The sequence below is a fragment of the Branchiostoma lanceolatum genome, chromosome 14 (genome assembly GCF_035083965.1).
Source record: "Branchiostoma lanceolatum isolate klBraLanc5 chromosome 14, klBraLanc5.hap2, whole genome shotgun sequence".
NCBI classification, from domain to species: domain Eukaryota; kingdom Metazoa; phylum Chordata; class Leptocardii; order Amphioxiformes; family Branchiostomatidae; genus Branchiostoma; species Branchiostoma lanceolatum.
In genome coordinates, this window is record NC_089735.1 from 2,744,655 (window position 1) to 2,768,963 (window position 24,309).

Genomic DNA, 24,309 nt, shown 5'->3' on the forward strand with positions numbered 1-24,309 from the left:
TGGTCAAAGGTTATAAGTGACTGTGGGCTCTACTGCGCAAGTCAGAGTCTGGTCATCTAGCCTGGCGTCATCAAGATGGCGACTTCCTTGGGTGCAAATACATACAACCGGCAAAACTGGGAAGATTCGGTAAGTACAGGTCTCATAGAAGATTTTCAGGTGCACTAATTCATAGCTGAACTGCCAAGGTATGTATTTCCGTGGTTATCTTGGCTTCAACTAGAACTACCGTCGTGGAGTGGCTTGTATTTTGGAACAGTCACGCCACAAAACTACAGTCTGCAAAATCCCATGTCGCATGGTCGTTTTCTTTTCACTGAAGACAACAGCAACCATACATGGAATTACCCATAACGATGTAGATGCGCCTGCATATACCTTCACCAGGCTACACGTGATAACCGAGGATTTCAATGGGTTAAGAAATATTGGGAAGAATGTAATTTAGTGACTTTTCAAATTCATGTAAAGATGGCGAATGCTGTCTGAAACGTCTGAACAACTATCAAAGTTATTGTTTTTCTCATGACGTGTTTGCGATTTTTTCACCCGCAGGAGTTCCCTATTTTGTGCCAGACATGTTTAGGAGATAACCCGTACATACGGATGGTAGGTACTATTTAATTTCTCTATGAACGATTTAGCCTCCCCGACATCTGCTTGGAACTTTAGTGTGTCTAAAAATCTGTCCAATTTGAATACGATTATTATGAAATTAGATCATCAATAGTAACACTATATACTCATGATGTACGAAAATACAAACTGTACTGTATTAAAGTACAAAATGTATTTTATAATTACATTTGCTGTACATACTAACTTTGTATTGTCTGAGTCTCATAAGAAAGGATGAATTCAAACATGACGTTCTTGATTTAAATTTTAATTCTAAAATGTCTCTTCTACCAATGCAGACAAAGGAGAAGTTTGGAAAAGAGTGCAAGGTATGTTGTATGTTCTTTGTTGTATTGCTACAAAATTTTGCTATAAATTACTTGTTACATAAGCAATATATTTTGATAGATAAATGTGTATGAGGAGCTTGCATTAAGTTTTAGCAAGTTACACATGCTGTTTTAATCATTTATGGCTTTTAAAGAGTTATTGAGATCACCACATCAACTGAGACAGAATGTTTGCATTTTTTTCTAACTTCTTCACCGTGAACACCGCAAAAACACTTATTCTGTCTTCTGCCCAACTACCAGCTTGTTTCAACTGGGAACTACATGTATGATCCACCGCAAACACTTCATTTTCTCCCTACCGCAAAATCAAATCACAGTGAACTTAAATGAAGCATGAGTTTGACAAATTTCTTTGTTCCGGTCCCTCCGTAGATCTGCCAGCGACCGTTCACAGTGTTCCGGTGGTGTCCGGGAGCCAGGATGAGGTTTAAGAAGACGGAGGTATGTCAGACGTGCAGCAAGCTGAAGAACGTCTGCCAGACATGTCTGCTGGACCTGGAGTATGGTGGGTTTCTGGGGTTGCTGAGATGGAAGGGGCTCGGCGACTTTTGTTTTTACTTTTATTATCTTTCATCCATGTATGTGTTTAAGGGTGGATACCGGTTCGCTGGACCTGATTCAGACCTTTATAACATCCAAGAACAGAGTCCAAAAAACCTGAAAGCCAAAAACCTGAGTCCAAATAAACCTGAACAAAGTACAAATACATTTTTCTATTTTGTTTGATAAAAAGTGTTTTGAGTCTCCCCTCTGACAAAAAAGGCATTTGAAATAAGTGCAACATTTAAATATGAAACACTGGTTTATCTTGAAAGTTTTCTAACCAAGGAACTTTTATAGTCGTGCGTGTCAGCATTAATTCTCTATGCTTAATATTGGTCTAATAAAACAAAACATTAACTAGACAGGATCAGGTCCAGGTTCAGGTCCGGACCTGAACCTATATCTGTGGACCTAAACTTGGACTTGGACCTTATTAAGCCGAACCGGTATCCACCCCTGTACATGTATGTGTTAAATTCAGTTTTCAGAGTTAGGTCACCAGACTTTTTACATCTCGTCACATTTTTACCTAGAACTATCTTAGAGTGAAACTCATTGCTGCCAAGTGTATATTTCATAGTAGGGGCATCATCATAAGAATCTTTAAGGTAGCTTTAAACAACACTTGCAACTAGATGTGCAAAGGTTAGGTGTTCAGTGTAACATAACCAGCTACTACAGTGCTGCATGCCCCAGAGATGATGTATTATGCGGAATGGCAGTTATACCAGCTGTAGAGATATTTAGACATTTTTCAGATGATAGATACATCTTAGGCAATGAGTATGACTATGACGTCTATGTGACTAGTAGGTTTTCCAGTGACATCTAGTGAGCTGATATCTAACACTATCATCCATGTTGTACAGGTTTGCCAGTGGAGGTGCGTGATCGTGCCCTACAGGTAAAGGATGATGTTCCCAAGTCTGATGTCAACAAGGAGTACTACACACAGAACATGGAGAGAGAGGTATGTACACATTCTACAATCCACCAACTCATGTTTTGTATTCTTAGTATAACGTTTGAACTTGGAGTAGGATTAACAAATATTGCTTGTCTGCAAAGAAATCATGGATTCTGACCGAAAAAAAAGATGCACACACAGGCAGACATACACACAGATTGAACCATATGCACACGCACACAGGCATACATAAATACTTCCTTGATACTTGATGAGGTCTCAACTGGTTGAGTGGCCTGCATCAGGATGTCTGCGTCTCTCGCGTCTCTAACATACTTTGCCAATCTGCTCTGCTCTGCACACACACATACACACACAAATACACACACTGTCACATACACTAACACACACACACACACAGGCACACATGTACATACATACAGACATGCACATTCATACACACACACCATGCCCCTGTTCTGTTCTGCACACAGACATACACACACAAATACACACAGTCACATACACTAACACACACACAGGCACACACACACACATACATGTACATACATACATACAGACATGCACATTCATACACACCATGCCCCCCCCCCCCCCCCCCCCCACACACACACAAGTGCAACTGAGCATGTTCATTCATGTAGCTCACCCCTGTTTTTGTTTGAAGTTGTGCCTTTCATTGACCAGATTCCGTCCCCTCCCACAGATAGCCAACACAGACGGCTCCAAAGCTGTGGGAAGCTTAGGGAAGGCCCAGTCACCCAGCGACATGTTGCTGAAGCTGGCCCGCACCACACCCTACTACAAAAGGAACCGTCCCCACATCTGCTCGTTCTGGGTCAAAGGTGAATGTAAGAGGGGAGAGGAGTGTCCGTACAGGTAATTTGAAACAAAATTCTATATGTTTAGATATATCTATATTTTTGTGTGTATTTTTCTTAATTTATTCATAAATCAAAAGAAAATACACACATTGAACCATCCGTGAGAACAAAAAGTACAAATTTATAGTAATGCAAATGATAATACTGATAATAACAAAGTCAGCAACATAAAGTACCCCATTTGCCCCAGTGCTTCTGCAGCTAATGATATATCTATATTTGAATCTATACAGAGGTGTAGAGTTAGATTAAATTAAAATTTTATTAGGTAATAACTTCAATCAGTGACTTGAGAAAGGTAACAAAACACCTATGGATACTAAAAAGTCTTCTAAAGTAAAAAAGAAATGTGGAAGAACAAGAATAAAGAACTCCTTGTTTGGTATAAGTACTATAACATGTTGTGTGTTATTTGTTCAACCTTCCTATCCACTGAGATTTTGCAGTGAAGGCAACTTTTTTTGACCAACTTTTATTTCTTCTTTTTTCCCCAACTTTTATTTCTTTGCATGCTTGCATCAGTTTTTTGTGCCTAGAGAATTTCATCCATATAATTCAATTTAAAGAAAAATTGTATAGACTGACATGTAATTCAATATCTTCTTTTTTTTCAGACACGAGAAGCCAACAGATCCGGACGACCCCTTGGCAGACCAAAACATCAAGGACCGCTACTATGGGGTCAACGACCCTGTGGCTAACAAACTTCTGAAGAGATATGACAACATGCCAGCTCTGAAGCCACCAGAGGACCGGTCCATTACAACCCTGTACATAGGGGGGCTGGGGGATAAGATCACTGAACAGGACCTTAGGTAGGATGTCCCTCTAGTGTGGATTTTTTTCATCGCTATGAATTGTTTCATAGCCATGAATTGTTTCATAGCCATGAATTGTTTCATTGCCATGGATTTTTTCTTAGCCATGAATTGTTTCAAAGCAATGCCAAAGACTTGACTTACATCCCTAAGTAGAGACCTTGGGTATAATCTCAGTTCTATTTCTGCAGCGGCACGGTGGCCTTGCCACAGCATGCATTTGCAACTGAGGCACCGGGTCAGCACATCCTATCGGTTTTGGGTTCTTATACATGCAGATGTTTGACACTTGAGGCTAACGCTTGAAGCTCCCTCATAGACGGCAGCCGGCTTCACGTCACCATCCAAATTGAAGAATGTAATCCCTTACTCTTAGGAATCACAGAATTTGATCCAGATGGAGGTGTTGTAGTGTTACCGCATTCACTATGGGGATATATCTTATTGTTGGGTAACATTTTTTTGTATCTCCTTCTTCCAGGGATCATTTTTACCAGTTTGGTGAAATCAGGTCCATCACCATGGTTGCTAGGCAACAGTGTGCGTTTATCCAGTTCACATCGCGACCAGCGGCAGAGATGGCGGCGGAGAGAACCTTCAACAAACTCATCATCAACGGGCGTCGGCTCAGCGTCAGGTGAGTAACCGCTCTCATATTGGTCACCTGTGAACGTCTGTACCATTCCTGCATTTCTATGTGATAGAGCGCTGATTGCATCGATTTTGCAAATCAGTTTAAGAATTCATTCGTTTGTTGAGGCCCTTTTAGTGCCTGGTGGCACAAAGGGCAGCAAGTTTCCTTGCTGTTTCAGTAGCAGGGTATAATTTTACAGGGAGGGGTTGCTAGCTCTTCTCCTTTAATTATCTTAAGGCACCTCTTCAACATAGGACCCTCTCTTTTCACAGCCTTTTAATTCCCTATTGGAAGTCAGGTCAAAGGACACAATGACAGGAATGGCAGGAAACGAACCAGTGACCTTTAGATCTTATGTCCGCTAGCCTAAAACCTCTTTACGTTATACATCACTCCTGTTACGTTGATGAAGGTTAGACATCCAGGTAATAAGATACGCCAAATATAGTTAGCCAAGCAACTGGATAAGATTTTGAAACAGACGTTTCAGACAGCATCCGCTATCTTCCGTCAGTGACTAAGGCCTAGGAAAAAAAATGTTGTGTTTCCGGTTACCCGACCGACCCTAGCCAAAACCCCCCGACCCTAGCCTTTTTTTTTAGGTCGGCCGTCGAGGGACATAAAATTTTCGATCTGACATCTGAGTAAAGAAAACGTTCGTAGAACTAGTTTTCCAACGTTTTACACATTTCTTCTCCATTAGTAACGGTGTTATCAACACATCAATCCACCAAAATAAGGTCCGCTTTATGTTGACAGCCGATGGCAAGGTTTGAAAGACAGAACCTTGGAAAATAAAGTTTACAAACCATGTGGTTGGAATCGTCATCCTGTACCTCCTTTTACTCGCGTAAATTTTCACTCCAAATGAAGAACAAGCAACACTTTTTTTATCTTGTGCACTTGTATTCAATCCAGTTTTATTGGTTTGGGACACATTTTTGTGGCCTTGACAAGAGAGCTCGATTGGCTCATGAAAATCAGCCATCTTGTTTGAGTCTTGTTTTGATTTTCACAACAATAATAATGCCCCCTATCCACTTCTCCTCAAACTGCAGTTTGAAAATGGTGCTTTTAAAATGCAGATCGAGTGAAAGTGGCTAGGGGGCGTTATTAGTTTTTTTGCTACATTAGAAATTGTATGAAGGTAGGCTGAATCAATACCTTTTGTTAAAAAGAAATTAAAATTTCCAAAAGATGAGTACTGAGCTAAGTGATTGAAGTGTTTATGTGTAGTTTTTTTATTAGATTTGATATTGCAAAAAAGGTAAGAGTAAGGCGCTCCAGTATGAAAGCTAAAAAGTGTTTGGTAATTATTTCATACATTTAAGATATGTGCACTTTGTACCAGGTACTTACTGAGACCTACTGATGCATTTCAGTGTTATATCAAGTGTATTTGTTGGATGACTGACTGAAATCTAAAAAAAAAAATTTAAAAAAGTGAATCCCTACCTACCGACCCTAATTTTTTCAGGACCGTAACAGGAAACACAACATTTTTTTTCCTAGGCCTTAGGAAAGATCTGGCAGAACTAGGGTTTATACCAAAACTCTGAATAGATATGTTAATGAAGTGAAGACAGTTGTGTGAAGACTCCTGTTGTTTCCATCACAGATGGGGTCGTTCTCAGGCCCAGGGGAAGGACAGGAAGCTAGAGCACTCTGAGCTGGACATGAGCCTGGCTCCTGTACCCGGGCTACCTGGAGGTGAGTAGTACTACTGGTCTCAACCAGGCTTTTAGCTAGGATTTATTAATTATAGACACCTGACTTACTTACTTAGACTTAGGGGCTCCTGTGTCGTCCGACACATGAGGCAGTTACATGTAGGTTGGCCCAGCCATCCTTCCAGTTCATGTTGACTGCTTTACTGCATTGTTGACTATTTTATAGACAGGGCGTCCAAAAATTGGAGGGGGGGACAGACTTCCCCATTGCAATGGGCTCTATGGATGAACAGTTATTCAGTAGCTACTCATGTGATTAGAAGATTCCAGCTCGCTTTGTCTGCAGCCAGTCTCATCACATCCTTCCATCTCCTGTTTACTGTCTGGAGGTAAAATGCAAATTTCATAATTACACCTTCTTTTCCAGCTCTGCCGCTACCCCCTGGTGAGGTGTCCGTGTCGACCCCCAACTACTTCAACCTACCCCCCCAGCCGCAACCCCCTCCCCGCTCTGGCCAGATGCTGCCACCCCCTCCACTGGGCATGCCGCCCCCCCTGCCACCGGGCATGGCACCACCAGGTAGGGATGATACATGATGAATCATTCACTTGAAAGTTCATCTGTGTCGGTAGAAGTCATTCTGAAACAAGGTTGAACTGTAATTGCCAACACAAAAGTTGGACTTACCCAAATTTTTGCCTGATCAACTCCAGTCTTTGTCAAGAGTCACATGTTCTATCTGCATAACGTGGTGTCACAGAAGCAGTGGATTGCTCATTCCTTGACAAAGACTTGAGCTGATTGATCAAAAATTTGGGTAAGTCAATTTTTGTGTTGGCAATTCACAGTTCAACCTTGATTCAGAATGATGAATCATTAGAAGGTAGCCTAGACCTAATCTCCAAGCAGATCTACACGGGGCGCGAAAATTGTAAATGCTAGCCAGAGAAGCTCCAGTCAGCCAGAGAAGCTCTGGCTAGCATTTACGATTTTCGCGCCCCGTGTAGATCTGCTTGGAGATTAGCCTAGACCAGTGCGGGCGAACGTTTTTTTTTTTACATCCTGGGTATTCAATGAGTGGTAGTCAAGAGGAAGATAGCAGATTAGATCACTGATTGATATTCAAATTAGGAGATTCAATAACTAATCAACATGTAAATTAATCTTTTGCCTGCCACCTGCTTTTTGCCTACCACTGCATCACCGTGACACCATCATTGCGATTGCCCATATATTGTCATTAATTCGCCAGTGGGCAGTGGCTACAATCAGAGTTTATGTATGATAAGAGTAGAGTGAGGAAAAAAGGGTAAAGTGCCTTTTCCAAGGGCACAACAAACCAAGAAGTCCAGTCTAACCACAAGACCACCTTTCCCACAGGAATGCCACCGCGCCACTTGATGCCCGGTTTCAGAGGACCGCCGCCCGGACTTCGGCCGCCCGGCTTCCAGCAGCCTCCCATGATGCCGCAGGGCCAGGGTCCACCGCCGATGCGAGGCCCCGCCCCCATCCACTACCCCTCACAGGACCCCCAGCGGATGGGCTCTCAGGCACAGCAACCCCCCGCACCCACCCAACCCCCTCCCAAGAACTAGGCACAGCAACCCCCTGCATCCACCCAACCCCCTCCCAAGAACTAGGCACAGCAACCCCCTGCATCCACCCAACCCCCTCCCGAGAACTAGCTCCAAGTCACAATAGGTTGTTTGGTATGGACAATTTTCACACTGGTTGGTTGAATCCGAAGGAGTTAAGACCTGCAAATTTGCATGTGTATGGGTTATTGTAAATTCCTTTAATTTCACTGGGACTTTTGTGGTAGAAGAGGAAAGCGATTCTGTAAGTAGTGATACATTGGAAACACATAATTGTGGAAATCATAGTGGAGAGGTCACCGCAAAAATAAAACCATCACAAATAGGGGTGGGTACCGGTACCATGTACCGGTACAAAACCGGTATTTTCTTATGGACCGGTCCAAAAAAACGGTCCAGAAAAAAATCAGTGGACCAGCCTATGGACCGATTAGAAAATTCACAGTACCAGGCTACTAGCAGGCGGTCACGCATAACCGGTCTAATACAAAATAAGCATATTTAACGAGTCGTGGTTTCATGTAGATGAGTCAACAGTCGGCGAGTGCACATTAGTGTGCACCGAGAATAATCACTTCATTCTAATATACAATTTGAACATAATTTGTAGGACTCACAGAGACCTTAACTTGTGTCTCGCTCTCCAAAATATGATGTACTGCGACACTACTTTAATCAGGTACAGGTACAGGTCCGGACCTGACCCTCTGGACCTGGACCGTACCTGAATTTTCTGTACCGGTACCCACCCCTAATCACAAACATTTCCAGATCTACTCTCTAACAGTTTACTACATAAACAAAACTAGTTGGCCATTTCTAGGTTCAAGCATCCAGTATGGCACATCATGTGACTGCGAGCACCCTCTTTTTAGGCATTTACTTTTCTGGTAGACATGCAGTTTTTTAGGTTTCCACATGCATCATCCAGTAAAGAGTGAAGTAAGGCTTACGATAATGTGCTAGAAACACTCCTAAGCCTAGCATTTTGCCTTGCGTTAGGTTCTTACCTGTGTACTGGTCGATAAGGAAGAATCGAAAGCAAGGGAGCTACATGAAAACAGCCTGACTACATGTTTACGTTCATAGACTTAAAGCAAATGTTTTGTGACTGAAAACATCTATATTGCTGCACCTTTGGATATGCTGGTTTAAGGTAATGCATTGGTGGGATGTGCTCTTTGTTTAACCATAAGTATGTTATAACTAGTATAAGCTATATTTGTGTTGATAATACAGCATATGGCTTAGTACATGGAATTGCATATGATGGAGTAAGGATAGTTTGTAAAGTGGACTCTCATGTGCTTATTATTATTTCTTAAACCAGCAAGACTTAGTGAAGGAAACTGTGTCAATGGGAACTGACAAGTAAAATTTCCTGTGTATATGTGCTGATACCATACAATAGTATGAAACTTTAGGTTTTTTATTGCTATACATGAACAACTGTAGAATAACACTAAGAAAGGGTATTTTAACCTGTATCTGAAGAATTATCAGTTTTGTACAATGTAGACAATAATGATTACATGTATATCAATGATGTCTTCACTGTGTACAGTCATATAACTTACATAAAAACATCACAGAGCAAGTGCACAACTTCCATGTGTTTATTTTCATTACTTATCATAGATATTAATTTGCTAAACTAAACAGTTACACCTTTTAGGGAACACAAAAACAATGCAAAATTCCTACCATGTTAGGAGATAGCTATTGGGTTGGTATAAAAAAGATAAACATACTTCTACATCATTAACTCTCTTCCTGCTGCCTAATTTGATTTGATCTTCAAAACTTTTCAGTTTTCAGCCAAAAATTCCAGTGAGACTTTTTTTTTTTGAAGTTCGGAAAACCTTTCCATAATGTGATTTACCAACTCAGATGACCTATATTATATTACATGTATACCTAAATGTAAGCATGTTTACATGTATCTACATATAGTAGTATAAAATGTCATCAGGAGTCCACAGTGATATCTGTGTCTGCCGGCTGGTCTTTCCTCAGCTCCCATATCTGCAAAAAGAAAAAAAAAACCTGTAAATACATGTAATTTTCCCTCCAGGGGTAACATTTATTACTAACAGATCCTCCATTACTAACAGGTAAAGGTAGTCCCATGGCCTTTTTTAGGCCATAGGGGCAGTGGGTTGTTATCCACTGTGTCTAGCCTCTAGGGAACGGTATTGGAAGGCGGAGCGGAGGACACAACATCTAGCCAGGAATCAAACCCTTGATCTCGCATCTGCTAGCCCACCCCGACCAATCGAATCACGTGAATCGCATTGAAACTCAGATTTGTATCAGCCATTTCCCGACAAATCACTTTCTAACTTGCGTTAACGACTACATCCTACCAAACAAACTCGCCAGTGAGATGGTGGAAGGTGTCAGCTTCCAAAAGATGTTTTCAGATTGACAATTTTGGCACTTTGGAATTGATTGAATCCGCCCGTGATTTAACTTCTAGTTTTTACTACTTTTCTCTAAACGTTAAATCGCGGGTGATTTGTCCGGAAATGGCTGATACGAATCTGAGTTTCAATGCGATTCACGTGATTCGATTGGTCGGGGTGATATCGAGATAACCAAACCATGTATTGAAGGTGTAATGTGTACAAACGTCTTTTTCATGGAGGAGAAAGTAATACTAGAAGCCTCCGTGAATAGTTTCATCGGGTGGTAAGTCTGGGTAGCCAACTTATGAAGTAAACTTACCAACGGAAACATTGGCTTGCATGAAACACTTGGTTGTGTCGATCTACAACAAACTTTCCTATGCAGTAAAAGCCTACCTGTATGTAAGACTCTGACAAGGTGATCATCTGAGGCAGGATGTCAGCTACATGGAGGTCCTGCATCTCATACCACTGCCCAGAACCCTGCAGGAGGATTGGATTTTATTTTTGAAATCTTTTGAAATCTTTATTAGAGATACCACGGTCACAGACTCTAAATGATAGAGTCCGAATTAAAATGGTATTTACATTTCTAAAAACATGGGATACTGGTATTTACACATTGCTTGTTAGCGAATATCCAAGACTTCTCAACCATTAAAAAATTGGGATTGAACACAGGGCTAGAGTTAACTTCACTACTTGCAGAACATATATATCTCTCGCTATATACATATATATAGTCGTCTAAACGGGTAAATGTCTAAGTGTTCCTTTAGATATTAGTAAGAGTCGTTGCTGGGGAAAGTGATCAAACATGTTTGTTTAAAAGTTCGAATTATTAGAATTGCAACAGTGCAATACACGTGGGACACAGGCAGCTATTGCTGGCATCGTGACCCACATGTAATATACTCGTTTTTACACTTGGTGGAGTGAGGAAAGTCGTGTAAAGTGCATTTTCCCAAGGGCACAATGGATTCTGGGCCGAAAAGACCGTTGAAGGAAGGTTGTAAAGCTCAGATGTAGATCCACTGCTACCCAAGTCATGCCGTGCTTAACACGACATCACAAAAGTAGTGTACCTAAACCCGTGTTCAGCTTCAGGTCCGGATTCAGATCCAGGGGTTTAGATTTAAGGTCCGGACTTATAACTCCGGACCTGAACCCATGGCATATGTGTGCTAAAATATTTTTTTTTCCTGTTACAAAAATTGGCATATATCTTACATGCAATTTGAAAACTATGTATGCGAAATTATATACAGTCAGTAGTAAACACAAAAATTCAGTTATAAAACACAAAAGCGGCAATATTTTCATATTTTTTCATAGCAAATTTCACGATCTAAGGAAGGTTTATGATGGCTTAAAACAAAAAGGGAGTATAACTATACATGAGCGAGAGATTTTTTTGTTTCAAGTCCGGACTTGTTTCCAGACGTTTAGGTTTTTTTGGACTGGAACCTAAACGTTAGGTCCAGTCCAGATCAGGTCCGGGGTTTAGGTACACATCACTACACAAAAGCAGTGGATTTGGAGACTGGAGTTGGTCAGTCAAAAATTTGGGTAAGTCTAATTTTGTGTTGGCAATTTGCAATTCAACTTTGATCCAGAATGACTTCTACCAACACAGACAAACTTTCAAGTGAATAAGCCCATTCGTAGATTCGAGTTTGCATGTGCAGTGTCAAAGGTGAAGACGTAAACAAAACCCATTGTTATGCAAATCACGACAATGTGGAGACCACAAATGTTTACAAGCCCGGGGCCTTCACCTTTGACACTGCTCATGTGTACTTGAATCTACGAGTGGGCTTACTGTAAATGCAGAAATGTTTGCGGTGGTTTTATGCTCGCGATTTTCCCGGTAAACTTTCAGCGGGAATTTTAAACCACCGCGATTTTATTTGCCCACCTGTGACTGTAGTGCTACTATTGTTTAAAACGCGAACTCAAAACCACCGCGAACACTCCATTTTCTCTCTACCGCGAAATAAAAACCACGCGAACTTAAATGCATTTACAGTACTCTACTGCACCTTGTGGTAGATGTGGACTCTGTAGGTTCCCTTGCCGGCTCCGGGAAGCCCATCGTGAACAATGTTGGCAATCAGGTCATAGGTCGTGTTGGGGTGCTTCTTCTGGATGTCTGGTTCCTTCGACAGATATTCTCTCAAATCAATGTTCCTGAAGTAAAGAGAAACATAAGATATCTGATTTAACTGTCTGTATTATGGGTTCTCGCCAGGGCATTTGAGCGTAGGGGGCCCCTACGCTGTGATTTGGATCCCGTGCTGTGATTTTGGTCCTCACGCTGTGTTTCAACCAGCGTAGGGGGGGATTTCTGTTGTTTTGATGCAAACGTAAAAAAGTTTGGCTTTATATCACAAACTTTAGCCCTCAAAATGCAGAAAATAGTGTCTTTGAGAGTCTTAAAGTTCAAAATTTCTAGGGGGAGGATGCCCCGGACCCCCCTACAATATTCCTGCCTGCAGCCCTCATCCTCACACCTGTAGTGCTCGCAATGAACGAAACGAAAAGAGGCTGCATCCGAATAAATGAAAGATGATGCATGTAAGACCTGGTTGGTTTACTGAAAGGATTGTGGCATTCTAAAAGTAAAACAAGACCAAAAAAGTACTCTGCACTTACTTGACAGGGAAGGTGACAATGGTTGGGTTTTTCTCCACATAGAAGTTGTTTTTGGTGAAGCGCTGTGAAGAAAAATGACACACGTCGTTTAGAATTCATGATCTCATTTAGTTGTGTCCAAAGACATATCTTATGCTACGGCTGTTACTCCGATGCAATGTTGACCAAAGAGAGGCAAAGAGATTCGGCAGTTATAATAGGTTTAAGTAGCAGGCTAATCACCGTATACGCATTACGTTCTGACGACGTGCTACTTTAATTTGGGGCCCCTTACCTTCACATAGAGGATGAGATAAGGCGGCAGCCTGGTCAGTTCAAACCTCTTCAAGGTGGAATCTTTGTAAGACTTGTACTCCTGTGGGCAGAAGACACTTATTTGATTAATAACAATGATACAAAAGGCTTAAATATGCAATTTTTCAAAAAGCTGAAAGGTAGTTCCATAGCCTATTTGAGGCTGTATTTTTTTTTGGATGTTATTAGAATTGCAACAGTGCAATACACGTGGGACACAGGCAGCTATTGCTGGCGTCGTGACCACACACATATCTGGTCTTATGCAGCTTGTTCCCAGTGTACAGCCCAAAGGCGTTTTAGCGGAAGTGCAGAACAAACAAAAACAAACAAACAAACAAACCTTCTCGGTTTCTCCGTTGAACTTGGCGAGCAGATTCGCGAGAGGCACCTGCGGAATGATGTTCTGCTCGTATTCGTCCTGGAATAGCGGCGGCGGCGGGAGGTCAAGGGTCAGGTACATGAAGGGCGACGTCGTCACAGTCTCTGAAAAAAGACGAGTTCACAGTAAACGTGAAAACTTTGGTTGATGTGGGCAAATTTCATCATTTCAGCAAAACTACTACATAAAAGATAAGGCCATGATTATAAGGTTAGAACTAAGACACATGTACAAGAATCAATCCAAAATGTTCAGCCAATCACAGGGCATGTAAAAGCAATCGTGTTGATGAGGTGACAAGAGGACAGTTCCTCTTTAAGCATCCCAGAAAAATGCAAGGAAGGTTAGAGTGTTAATGAAATACCTTGAGCCTACATATCCAGGTAAAAACTGGCGGAAAAGCACTTTCCTGGAAGGTACGTGGAATGGCTAAGATGCTTCTAGATTTTTTATGTATCCTTAAGATCATGCCATGCTATATTTCCATGAAAAATGTTCTAAGATTTAGTATAATCCAAACAAATAAGGGGCATGGGTTAATTGTCCAGAAAGGATTTAAAATAATGTCCATTTTTTTTTATTGAGGGTAAAATTGAACATTGTCACACAGTTTGTTAAGATCCGAGAATAATTTCATTAGGTTGGTAAATGACTTAATAAAAAGGTTCTTTATTCACAACCAAGATATTTACAACAACAGGCAACAGTTTTCAAAAATCGCCAAAGCCGCATTCCTTCACACCAGGGGTCGAACGAGCTCGAGTTGTAAAATCGCGTCCAACAACCAAGCTTGAGTTTCGCCTGGATCGCAACATCTCCGAAAATGGCCATGAGCACCCGAGTCTCTTCATCATCCCATACGCCAAAATCGCCGCTCAATTTGGCCATCTTTCCGCAAATTATTCCAACAAGCTGGGAGCGAATTTCGTACAATGGCGGGAAGCAAGCGTAAATAAGCAGAAAGACTGAATTTGCATATGACCCCTTGAACCATGTCCGGGTCAATATGCAAAGTAATGCGCATTGACCAGTCGGGTCCGTTCATACTAAGTGGAATGTGGGCAAATCGCGAGTAAACCACCTCCGGAGGTAGTTTCGCTGCGATGCGCTTCGGGCGATTTCAAATGCGATTTGGAGCATTCATACTAAGCCACATCAATGCGATTTCAGCGATTCGGCAATTTGCACGATTTAGTATGAACGGGGTCAGTGACAGGGATTATTTCACAATGCAGCTAGGTGTCACTGCTAAAAGATACGAGAAAAAGGCCACGAAACGCCGCCTGTTGTTGTAAATATCTTGGTTCTGACCAAGCAACCTTGTTATCAAGTGGGTTAATGTACTGCAGCATTTTTTCTCATTAGTTGGGAACAGGCATGAGTATTGTTAGTCTATCCCTTGTACAAAGAAACAGAAAATGGAACATTCAGTCCTTTGCTAGTGGAGGCAAATAACAGATGTTGTTCCTCTACAAACCTGGCCCTTTTTCAGCTTCTTTTTCTAGAACACAATGAGACAAAATTACTTTCATGAACAAAAACCATTGCAAAAGGGTAAAGCCTAAAGGGATGACATCATTCTTCTATCTGATGACTATTTCTAGCAGCTTTTGACAATATAAAAACAGACCAATTCTAGCTTTCATCAGAACAAGGAAATAGAAAAAAAACCTCCAATCATTGTTGTTAATTGAGATCTAGAAGTTCTCTAACTTCTAAACCTGAATTGGTCTGATTATATATTAAGTACTTTAACAAAAGATTTGTGGGGAAAACACACACACAGCAAAATGTAGTCTGACTTCTGTTTTCAGTTAGGGAATTTTTTTAACAAAGCAAGAACATGGGCAGGGCCATGCACACCCTGAATAGCCATTTTATACTTTTAAAGGCACCCAGAGCATTTTATGAGGCTTGAAAACTGGAAATATTCGAGTTGCTGTAATGTTTATGAAATTGGCTGTCACATTTAATGCCACTTTACCACATTTACGTGCAGATTTCTTATCAAAAGTGCTCAAAAGCGGCACAAAAATAAGCTACATGGTGATCTTTTAGATTCACGCGCCTAGTGTAAATAGACCGATGCCATATAAGTCTATTAGGGCTTGGTTTTTCTATCAGTTCTCACCACACAACGACATCGTATATATGCTCCTTTAATGTCGGTTTGTAATGGTTTAGTGTTATTGAAATTTACTATGTGGAGGAATGACTAGAAATTTTTTTATTCAAGTTTCAAGCCTCATAAAATGCTCTGGATGCCTTTAAGATGACAATCTGCAAGTTCATAAATCCTGTGAAATACAAACAAATCTTTACAAATGACCACATCTACATAAGAGCCACCTGGCCAATGTGACCAATATTTGGTGATCCCTTAGATGATTAAGAATCCTGTCCATGGTGACCACCTGTCCACATCGACCAAAATTTATCAATCCCTTGAGTGGTCTTCTTGGGCAGGTTTGACTGTACATGATGAAGATATACATTGTACATCAATGGACAATAGAAACACAGAAACATGGGTAAATATACACTAACCTGTCCCCTCTGATACTTTGGCCTCACCAGTCTGGAAGATAATAAAAATAAAAATAGAAAGTTACTTTCATATCCACTATGCAGTCACTAGGCATTATAATACACTTGTACTGTAAAAGTTTGTGGGGATTTATTTTCACAATAGGGAGAACATACAGTAGAGTGTTTGCGGTGGTTTTCAGTCAGCGGTGGATACATGGTAGTAGGTGGGCAGAAGGCAGAACAAGGTTGCAGTGAATAGGTTACAGCAAATACTGCAAACATTTACAGTTACTGTAGTGCATTAACTTAGTAAACACTAGAGCTCTGTACCAGTACACTGTACGATATAGTACCGGGTACAATTAATTAGGTACAGGTCCAAAATACCTGACCCTGCTGTATCGGTACTGGACCTGACTCAGGGGATGGCCACTTTGACAGATAAAATTACTATGAAATTACCGTGGCAGTGCTCTGAAGCCACTCTAAAGCACAGAAAACACATTTGCATGGCTGGAGTCAAATTTTCATCTGTGTTTTCATAAAAATAATACCTAGCACAATCAATTATTATGTTTTTACCAGTTCAAACATGCTTTTGTCCTTATTCAAAATCTAGCATTTTCCGAACAAGTAGTTTAGGTACAGGTTCAGGTCCGGACCTGTACCTTAGGCCGTGTACCTGTACCTGTTCTTGTACCTAAAATTTGTTTAGGTACATAGCTCTAGTAAACACAGTACAATTTGTGCTTGTTTCCTTTTTATCTCAACAGTTCTATTCATGAAACAGACACTAGTTCTGTATACCTTTTCAGTGCATTGACCCAAAAGGCAAAAGCATCTCTACGAATCCTAGACAACCTCAGTTTGTACATACAGAAAATGCTTTGCTTTCATATCTATTAGTCTAAAGTACTTACGTCATCTTTAGTGATCAGTTGTCTGGAGTAAATCTTCATTGTTCCACGGAACACCTTACCCACTGAACCTGTAGTGCGATATCAGGGCTCGAAATTCATTTTTGGTAACAGGTGCACTGGTGCACCCGACCAAAACAATTAGGTGCACAGAAAGAATTTTGGGTGCACCACAAAATAAAGTTGAATGTCAGCAAAATATTATTACAAAGTTAAAGGCTCTTAAGAACTTCAATCTGTAATTCTATAGCTAACTTCAAAATTTCCAACAAGTAATACCAGGTAATCAAATAAAGTACAACTGTTAGTGCTACAAAAGGTTACAATACTTTCTCTGATACTTACATTTCAAGAATACTAAGACAGTGTACAATAGTACCTTTATCCTAAGTATAGCCTACAAATATATCTAGGTGCACTGGTGCACCCACAGTCAAAAATCAGGTGCACAGCTCCAATTTTGGGTGCACACAGGTGCACATGCACCCACTATTTCAAGCCCTGGATATAGTTAAAGTTAAAGTCCTCCACACACCTCACATGGTGTATGGTGGTACCCATCTATGATTTGAAGCCCTTGGGCCACACAACTTTGTGCAAATCACTACAGCATAGGGCTGACTGCTAAGCAGAGAAAGCAGTATGTACCAAGTCTTTGGTATGACTCGGCCGAAGGTGGCACTCACAACGTACCGAATACATGGTGAACCCTCTACTCACTTGGCCATTGCACTCGTTAGATAATGCAATACATCTAACAGACTACATGTAATAATAGTCATGAATCCCAGAAAATTATGAAAAATTCTGACAAAAGTGGTCATGAAGGACATAGATGAAATCTGGGGAGGGGAGGGGGAAATTGCAAGATACACGAGCATGTTCCCATGGCAGGGCTGTTGTGGGATGGAAATTTTCTTGCTGGGACAGTAAACATTTTTTTACCCAATCATTCCATAAAATCTGAACTCGACATGAAATTATTAATGAAAATGTATTTTCCTAAGCTTTAAATGACAGATTTAACCAGGAAAGTCAACATCATGGGCTAGGGTTACCAAACAATGAGTGGGGCAGAATAAATTTTAAAGTTGGAGACACCAGCGACCCCTTCCTGTAAAAATGTATCACCACCCTCGTTAAAGCAGGCCTAGGACCCCTATCGCTCGATTTGTCGTTGGCTCGCTCGAGTAGGGGCCCTGCTCTTCAGCGACAGTAGACACGGTTCTGGCGCTGTTACTGACAGTTGCTCATGAATAATTAATGAGCTATCCTTATTTGGCGATTAATTTGTTCTGAACCTAAAGTAACGATGTGAGACGTAACCTGATTGGTTGCTTCCCAGCGTCTTTTGCACTTTTGCTTGAGATGAGGTTTAGCAAACCCTCTGATTGGTTGAAGCTGTTTTGGTGGCGACGGCGCCAGAACCGTGTCTACCGTCGCTGAAGAGCAGGGCCCCTACGCGAGTGAGCTAATGACGAATCGAGCGATAGGGGTCCTGCTTTAAGGAGGGTGTGATACACCAGCTGTAGTGCAAAACTCACTTGACATGACTTTCTTGTTGCCGCCCATTGAGGCGTGCATGGCATTCAGGAACCATGACAGGAAGTCTATCGGATCACCTAGAATGGCAGAAGAAAATGATAGCATTATCTCACAATGAACTAACATGTTATCAGTATCTTATCGAACTCATTCTAGAGTACACATACACTGTAATAAGAATCTGCTGTAGTATAATTGAACACATGTAGTAACAGAGCACACCCACACCCATGTTAGAACACCCCACTTCTGACATCATGTTGTGTTCTTTTTTACCAACCAAGACCAAGGCCTGGTATCCAAACCTCCTCTGCGAAGAAGAGACTCGGGAGCTATACTAGTAAATAGGTTTGGGTACCAGGCTAAACAACATGCACATCAACATGAAATTGGAACAAAATTTTCAGGGAAAGAGAGATTTTCAAGGAAGTTAAACAGGCACTACAATCATATTCCCATTCTGAGCCCTCCACTGCGCAGCGCAACTACGACTAGGTGTGACAGGCTGTTCAGTGTAATATAACCAGCTGCTGCCACGCCGCGAGCCTGCGAAGCTGGTGCGTTACGCCGAATGTCGGTTATACCGGCTATACAGATACAGATACCGAACTGTGATGTAGGGATGCGTACCGAAACCCACATTCAGGTTCAGGTCCGGACCGGTGCCCAGAGGTTTCGGTTCAGGCCCGGACCTATTACTTGACTCAAGTAAGTCATGGCGCCCACTAGGGGCCATGAGGCCTTCAACCAATAATCACATCGCTAGCTTGCCTTGACGTCATTAAACCTCGCGAGAACTTGCGATAACTTGCGAGACTTTGGGAATTCATGAATGGCAATGTTTTAGTCTTTTTCGAGTGCAAACTTCGCGATCTATGGAAGGTTAAAGGTGGTCTAGAACGAAAAACATATATGTGAGTGCTAGATTCTTTTACCGGTCCAGTACCTAAATAACCGGAAAATTGGGTTTCAGTTTTTTGGACCTGAACCGAAACGTTTTTTCAGGTCCAGAACCGGACCGGCATAACCGGTACGCATCCCTACTGTGATGTCATGATGTCAGCCCTGTTCATTGCTGTCCTCTCTTATTTCACACATCACTCGTCCCTCACCTTGCTCTGTGATCTGGAACCTTTTCTTGCTGCAGAGGACCACAGCCTGCAGCATCTCGTGCGGGCTGACGTGAGCCTTGAAGTTTCTCGGGTTCCACAGTTTCCTCATCAGCTCTCCAAACCTACGAGGGGTGATCAACAAGTTCTGGGCCTCACCAAGAAATAAGTTAAAATCCTCCCACACCATTATTGATGTACATGTATAGGGCGGTGCCCATCTCCGTTTCATAGCCCTGGGCCACACTTGTGGTGCAATCACTGCAGCAGGGGGCTAGTCCACTGGCAGTGAAGTGTGTTTAACTTCCATACTGTTTCAGAAGTATGTACCATTTTTATAAAGTCTTTGGTTTGACTCAATGTGCCTCTTGTCCAGAGGTGTCCTGCCCGGGGCTTGAACCCCAGTCCTTCTGGTCCAAGTAATTTGAACCAGATGTGGCTAGTAACAGAAGTGCAGACCACTACACCACAGGGACACCCCCCACCAAGACTCAAATTTCGGGGCATGATCAAGGCAGGTCTCTCTCCAGCTTGAGATTTTTGCCCGTCCCATTCATTGTTTGGGTGCCCATGTTTTCGCTGTTAACTCTTTAAAAAATTCAAGCTTAAAAAAAATACATTTTCATCAATTTCATGTCATGAAGTTAAGATTTGTTTGGACAGAAGGTGTGAAATTTTTGTCTGTCCCAACAAGCAAATTTCCGTCCTGGAATAGATGGAGGGACGGGTCCTGGAGACAGCAATGGGCATAATTAGAAAATATAAAGCCTTGTCTAAATTCATAATCAAAAACAAGCCTTTTTAGAAATGCGATATACCTTTTTGTTATTTCATGTCGTGTGTTGAATAAGTAACATTTTCTGTACATAATTTTAAATCACAGCGTTTGATGCAAATTTTACATCGTGGCAAAGTTTGCAGATGCCTTACCTCTGTACAATAAGGAACATGATGTCCCCTGGGGGTCGCTTGATGTCCTTGTAATTCTCCTCCTGAAGGAAGAAGTCTCTGAGTGGGCTGACATGTGACAGGGCCTGAAGAGTGAACAAATGAATGAATGAATGAATGAATGTAGTGTGCGGTGGGGTCTTTTACATGCCCAAGGTGTGGCTATCCTCAAACAAGGGACTTCCCTAACCAAAACTAGGTACTCATTTTCACCTGAGGAAATTGGTGTTAAGTACCTTTCCAAAGACCCAAATGTCAACGGGAAATATCCGGGGATTCTAACCCAAGACCTCTGGGCCAAATGCCCTGCCTTCACGCCACTGCGATGTGACTATAGTTTTAAGCTTCTGACCTGCAGAACGACGTTACAGTAGTCGTTGGCCTTGATGTTGTTGAGGCCCACGATGCCTGGCAGGTACATGGTGCTGTCATACGCGCGTGACTGCTTGGAGGCGCCGTCCAGCTGCTGGATGTGATCCGTCTTGAACGTTGGATTCAACACATACTGCAGGGAAGGAAGGGTGCATTCATGGGCGTTACAGACTCAACACATTGTTATTGCTTACTTGCTTACTTGCTTATGTCGAGACCTTCAAGTCACGAGTCGAGATGGCAGCCCAAGTCTTGTTATTAGGTGGCCAATAGAACTAAGTCTGCTCACAGATATGACCTACTATAAATACATTTAAGTTTGCGTGGATTTTATTTCGCGCTAAGCGGAAAATGGAGTGTTCGCGGTGGTTTTAATTTCGCGGCAGTGCTATAGTCACATACTGCTACAGTATTGGACAAAAATGTTCGCGGGGGGGTTAAATTCGCGAAGAAACGGTTGCCGCGAAAACTGTGAACATTAAACCACCGTGAACATTTCTGCATTTACAGTATGTGGCAGAGACTGTCATACATGTAGGACTGTATAGCCATAGCCGATGCTGTAGGGCTGACGTGAATTAGGCTTTCACCATGGTCATTATTGACTGACTGATATATATATATGGGTGGGCCGACTACCCTCTTCGCAGCTAGGGGCTGAATGGCGAGGAGCTTACCATTGGCGGGGTTATTAGGCGGCGGTTAAGTTGTAAGGGTCCTATACATAATTGAATTTCCATTTTTTTGGTCTAAAGAGGAGAAGAGGGGCGCCGCACCATGCTCTGACCATGCACCCCCTTACCCAGGGGAGCACACTCTCTGACAAACATCAAATTCAGGTTGCCCAGGGATGCTACCATGTCACATGTGGCCACAGTCTTTAACTGTGACCTGTTTGATAATAATTTCTATCCTCAAGATGCCTTAGAATATCCAATTTCAACTTAGAATTCTCTAAAACTCCATGCACATGTTTGTTCAATATGTTAGAAAGTCAATTGTTTTTGTTTTACATCCATTTACTATGGGATGAGAGCTAGTAAAGATGAGACAATATCCACAAACATGTATGTGGTACGTTTTGATGAACAGTAGTAGTAGTAGTCCACTGTTTAAGATGAACAATAAACCAACGATGAGCTCATACCTTAATGTCATCCAGGGAAGAGTCAATAACCTCATAGTTGTCAGGTAGACAGTAGAACTTGAGTGTGTGAAGGTTCAGGAACACATGATGGTCCACCTGCACACTGTGGGTGTAGGCATGAGACTTCTGGCCTCTTCCTAGGAAAAAAAAATGGAATAAATGCAAGATAGGACGACAGATGATGTCCCTGTTGCTCAACTCCAGGTAGCAGCCTCACAGATGAGCTCCTGGTTCAAGTTAGTTGATAACTTGGAGACTCAGTTGGGGCTGCACCGTCTTTGGGAAGGGGCGTAAAAGGGGGGGTCCCATGTTTGAGGAGTCGGCTCGAGCATGCTATAAAGTAGGGCTAGCAACCCCTTCCTGTAAAAATGTATCTTGCTAATGAAACAGTAAGGAAACTGTGCTTCTAGGCACTACAAGTTCTACAACTACAAGGGTCTAAACAAATGAACGAACGAACGAATGAAAGAACGAGCAGAACGAAAGAAGAAGATCTGCTGCCTACCTTGGAAGTATTTGCCACACACCAGGCAGGCGTAGACGTTCAGGTGGGACAGCGAGACGGAACACAGCTTCTCAAAGTCAAAGTCAAGTAAACTCCTACAAAAAACATATCATTATTAGTACATATTAGATAGTACAACATGGTCCAACACATTCTCAAGAAGAACGTCCACTTCATATCTTTCTCAGTGTATACTGCCACAATGAAAACAAACAGTTCAACAACACAATTATGGATATATGGGTACAAAACTTAACACACACATGACAGATACAGTATTGTTTACATGTATTAATCTCTAAGCAGATCTACATGGGGCACCGAAAATTGTATGTGCTAGCCAGATAAGATCCAGTCAGCCAGATAAGCTCCAGTTCGCCCCTGAGCTTATCTGGCTGACTGGATCTTATCTGGCTAGCATATACGATTTTCGGTGCCCCGTGTAGATCTGCTTAGAGATTACACATGTAACCGTTATATGAAATTTGAATACAGGAACATGTAACCTGTTGATGGTGTCCAGATAGGGGCAGTGCCGACTTCTAGCATCACTCCCTCCACGGACCCTGCCTGTGGTCAGAAAGATGTGAAGGATATTACTAGAAGTTATTGCCATTTGGACAAAAGAAATGAAGTCCTTCTTTTTCTTTCATTCCTTTTCTTGTACTGTTGAAACAAAGAAAGGGAGTAATATAAACTGCCAGTCCCGGGGATCGAACCAGCGCCAAACCCCGGGCACCCGATCACATTATCTCACACGCACTAACCATTAGGCTAAAAGGTCATGACCCCATAGGCTGAGCAGTTGGTGTGGTGCTATATTATATATCACTGTTGCATGATAGTCCCTGTTACACTGTGCAATTCTCATCAGAATTAGGAGCATCCTCAAGTTAGATAGCTTTAATAAGACAGATTATGCTCGAACATACTGTCTACAGTATATATCATTTAGAGTTGCCTTCGGAATCAGATACTTTGGCTTTTGGAACAGGTATTATTTCACGCTAGAAGAAATAATATCAGATTTTAGGGACATATCTACATATATAACTACACTACATGGTTCCTCACTAAGGATTTCCTTGGTTTACTTTGCCCATAGCGTTCCTAAAAAACGTTGAGTGCCCCCCTCCCCATCACCAACACCATATTCCAAGCAAATTAACAATTGGAATGTAAGTTTTGGCTACGTTGTCGTTAATATATCAATTTGTGTGATATCCTAACAAACATCCAGTGCATATAGACACAGATGCACTTACGTGTCGGCTCGTTTTCTTCATCATCGTCGGAGTCGGAATATTTTCTCTTCACGGCGGCCGCCATTTTCACCAAGACTGCATCAAAGAAAAAGAAACACAGAATAGCAAGTGGGAAAAATTGAACCCCAAAACTCAAACAAAAATATCGAAGCTAGGTTGAATTTTCTTTCTTCATATTGAAGATAAGTT

The 24,309-nt window shown here is 41.8% G+C and overlaps 2 protein-coding genes across 4 annotated transcripts; one reads left to right on the plus strand and one right to left on the minus strand.

Annotated features, from left to right (window-relative positions):
- Positions 1-10: 10 nt before the first annotated feature.
- LOC136448366 (pre-mRNA-splicing factor RBM22-like) lies at positions 11-9,653 on the plus strand. Of its 2 annotated transcripts, XM_066447784.1 has the most exons (12): positions 11-129; positions 556-609; positions 918-947; positions 1,344-1,476; positions 2,384-2,484; positions 3,149-3,321; positions 3,941-4,141; positions 4,626-4,781; positions 6,397-6,488; positions 6,876-7,028; positions 7,830-8,044; positions 8,090-9,653. In XM_066447784.1, the coding sequence occupies exons 1-11, from the start codon at positions 76-78 to the stop codon at positions 8,042-8,044; spliced, it is 1,362 nt and encodes a 453-aa protein (XP_066303881.1). In that variant the 5' UTR covers positions 11-75; the 3' UTR covers positions 8,090-9,653. The 2 variants fall into 2 exon arrangements, with proteins under 2 accessions (XP_066303881.1, XP_066303880.1); XM_066447783.1 differs by having other exon boundaries at positions 7,830-9,653.
- LOC136448362 (ubiquitin carboxyl-terminal hydrolase 39-like) lies at positions 9,458-24,195 on the minus strand. 2 transcript variants are annotated; one of them, XM_066447779.1, is made up of 17 exons: positions 24,121-24,195; positions 23,362-23,425; positions 22,856-22,950; positions 22,351-22,487; positions 21,184-21,336; positions 20,814-20,917; positions 19,887-20,008; positions 18,774-18,851; positions 17,233-17,300; positions 16,331-16,361; positions 15,261-15,284; positions 13,745-13,887; positions 13,382-13,462; positions 13,108-13,169; positions 12,495-12,642; positions 10,849-10,935; positions 9,458-10,069 (listed from the first exon to the last, which is right to left on the minus strand). In XM_066447779.1, the coding sequence occupies exons 1-17, from the start codon at positions 24,182-24,184 to the stop codon at positions 10,013-10,015; spliced, it is 1,518 nt and encodes a 505-aa protein (XP_066303876.1). In that variant the 5' UTR covers positions 24,185-24,195; the 3' UTR covers positions 9,458-10,012. The 2 variants fall into 2 exon arrangements, with proteins under 2 accessions (XP_066303876.1, XP_066303877.1); XM_066447780.1 differs by lacking the exon at positions 15,261-15,284.
- Positions 24,196-24,309: the final 114 nt, after the last annotated feature.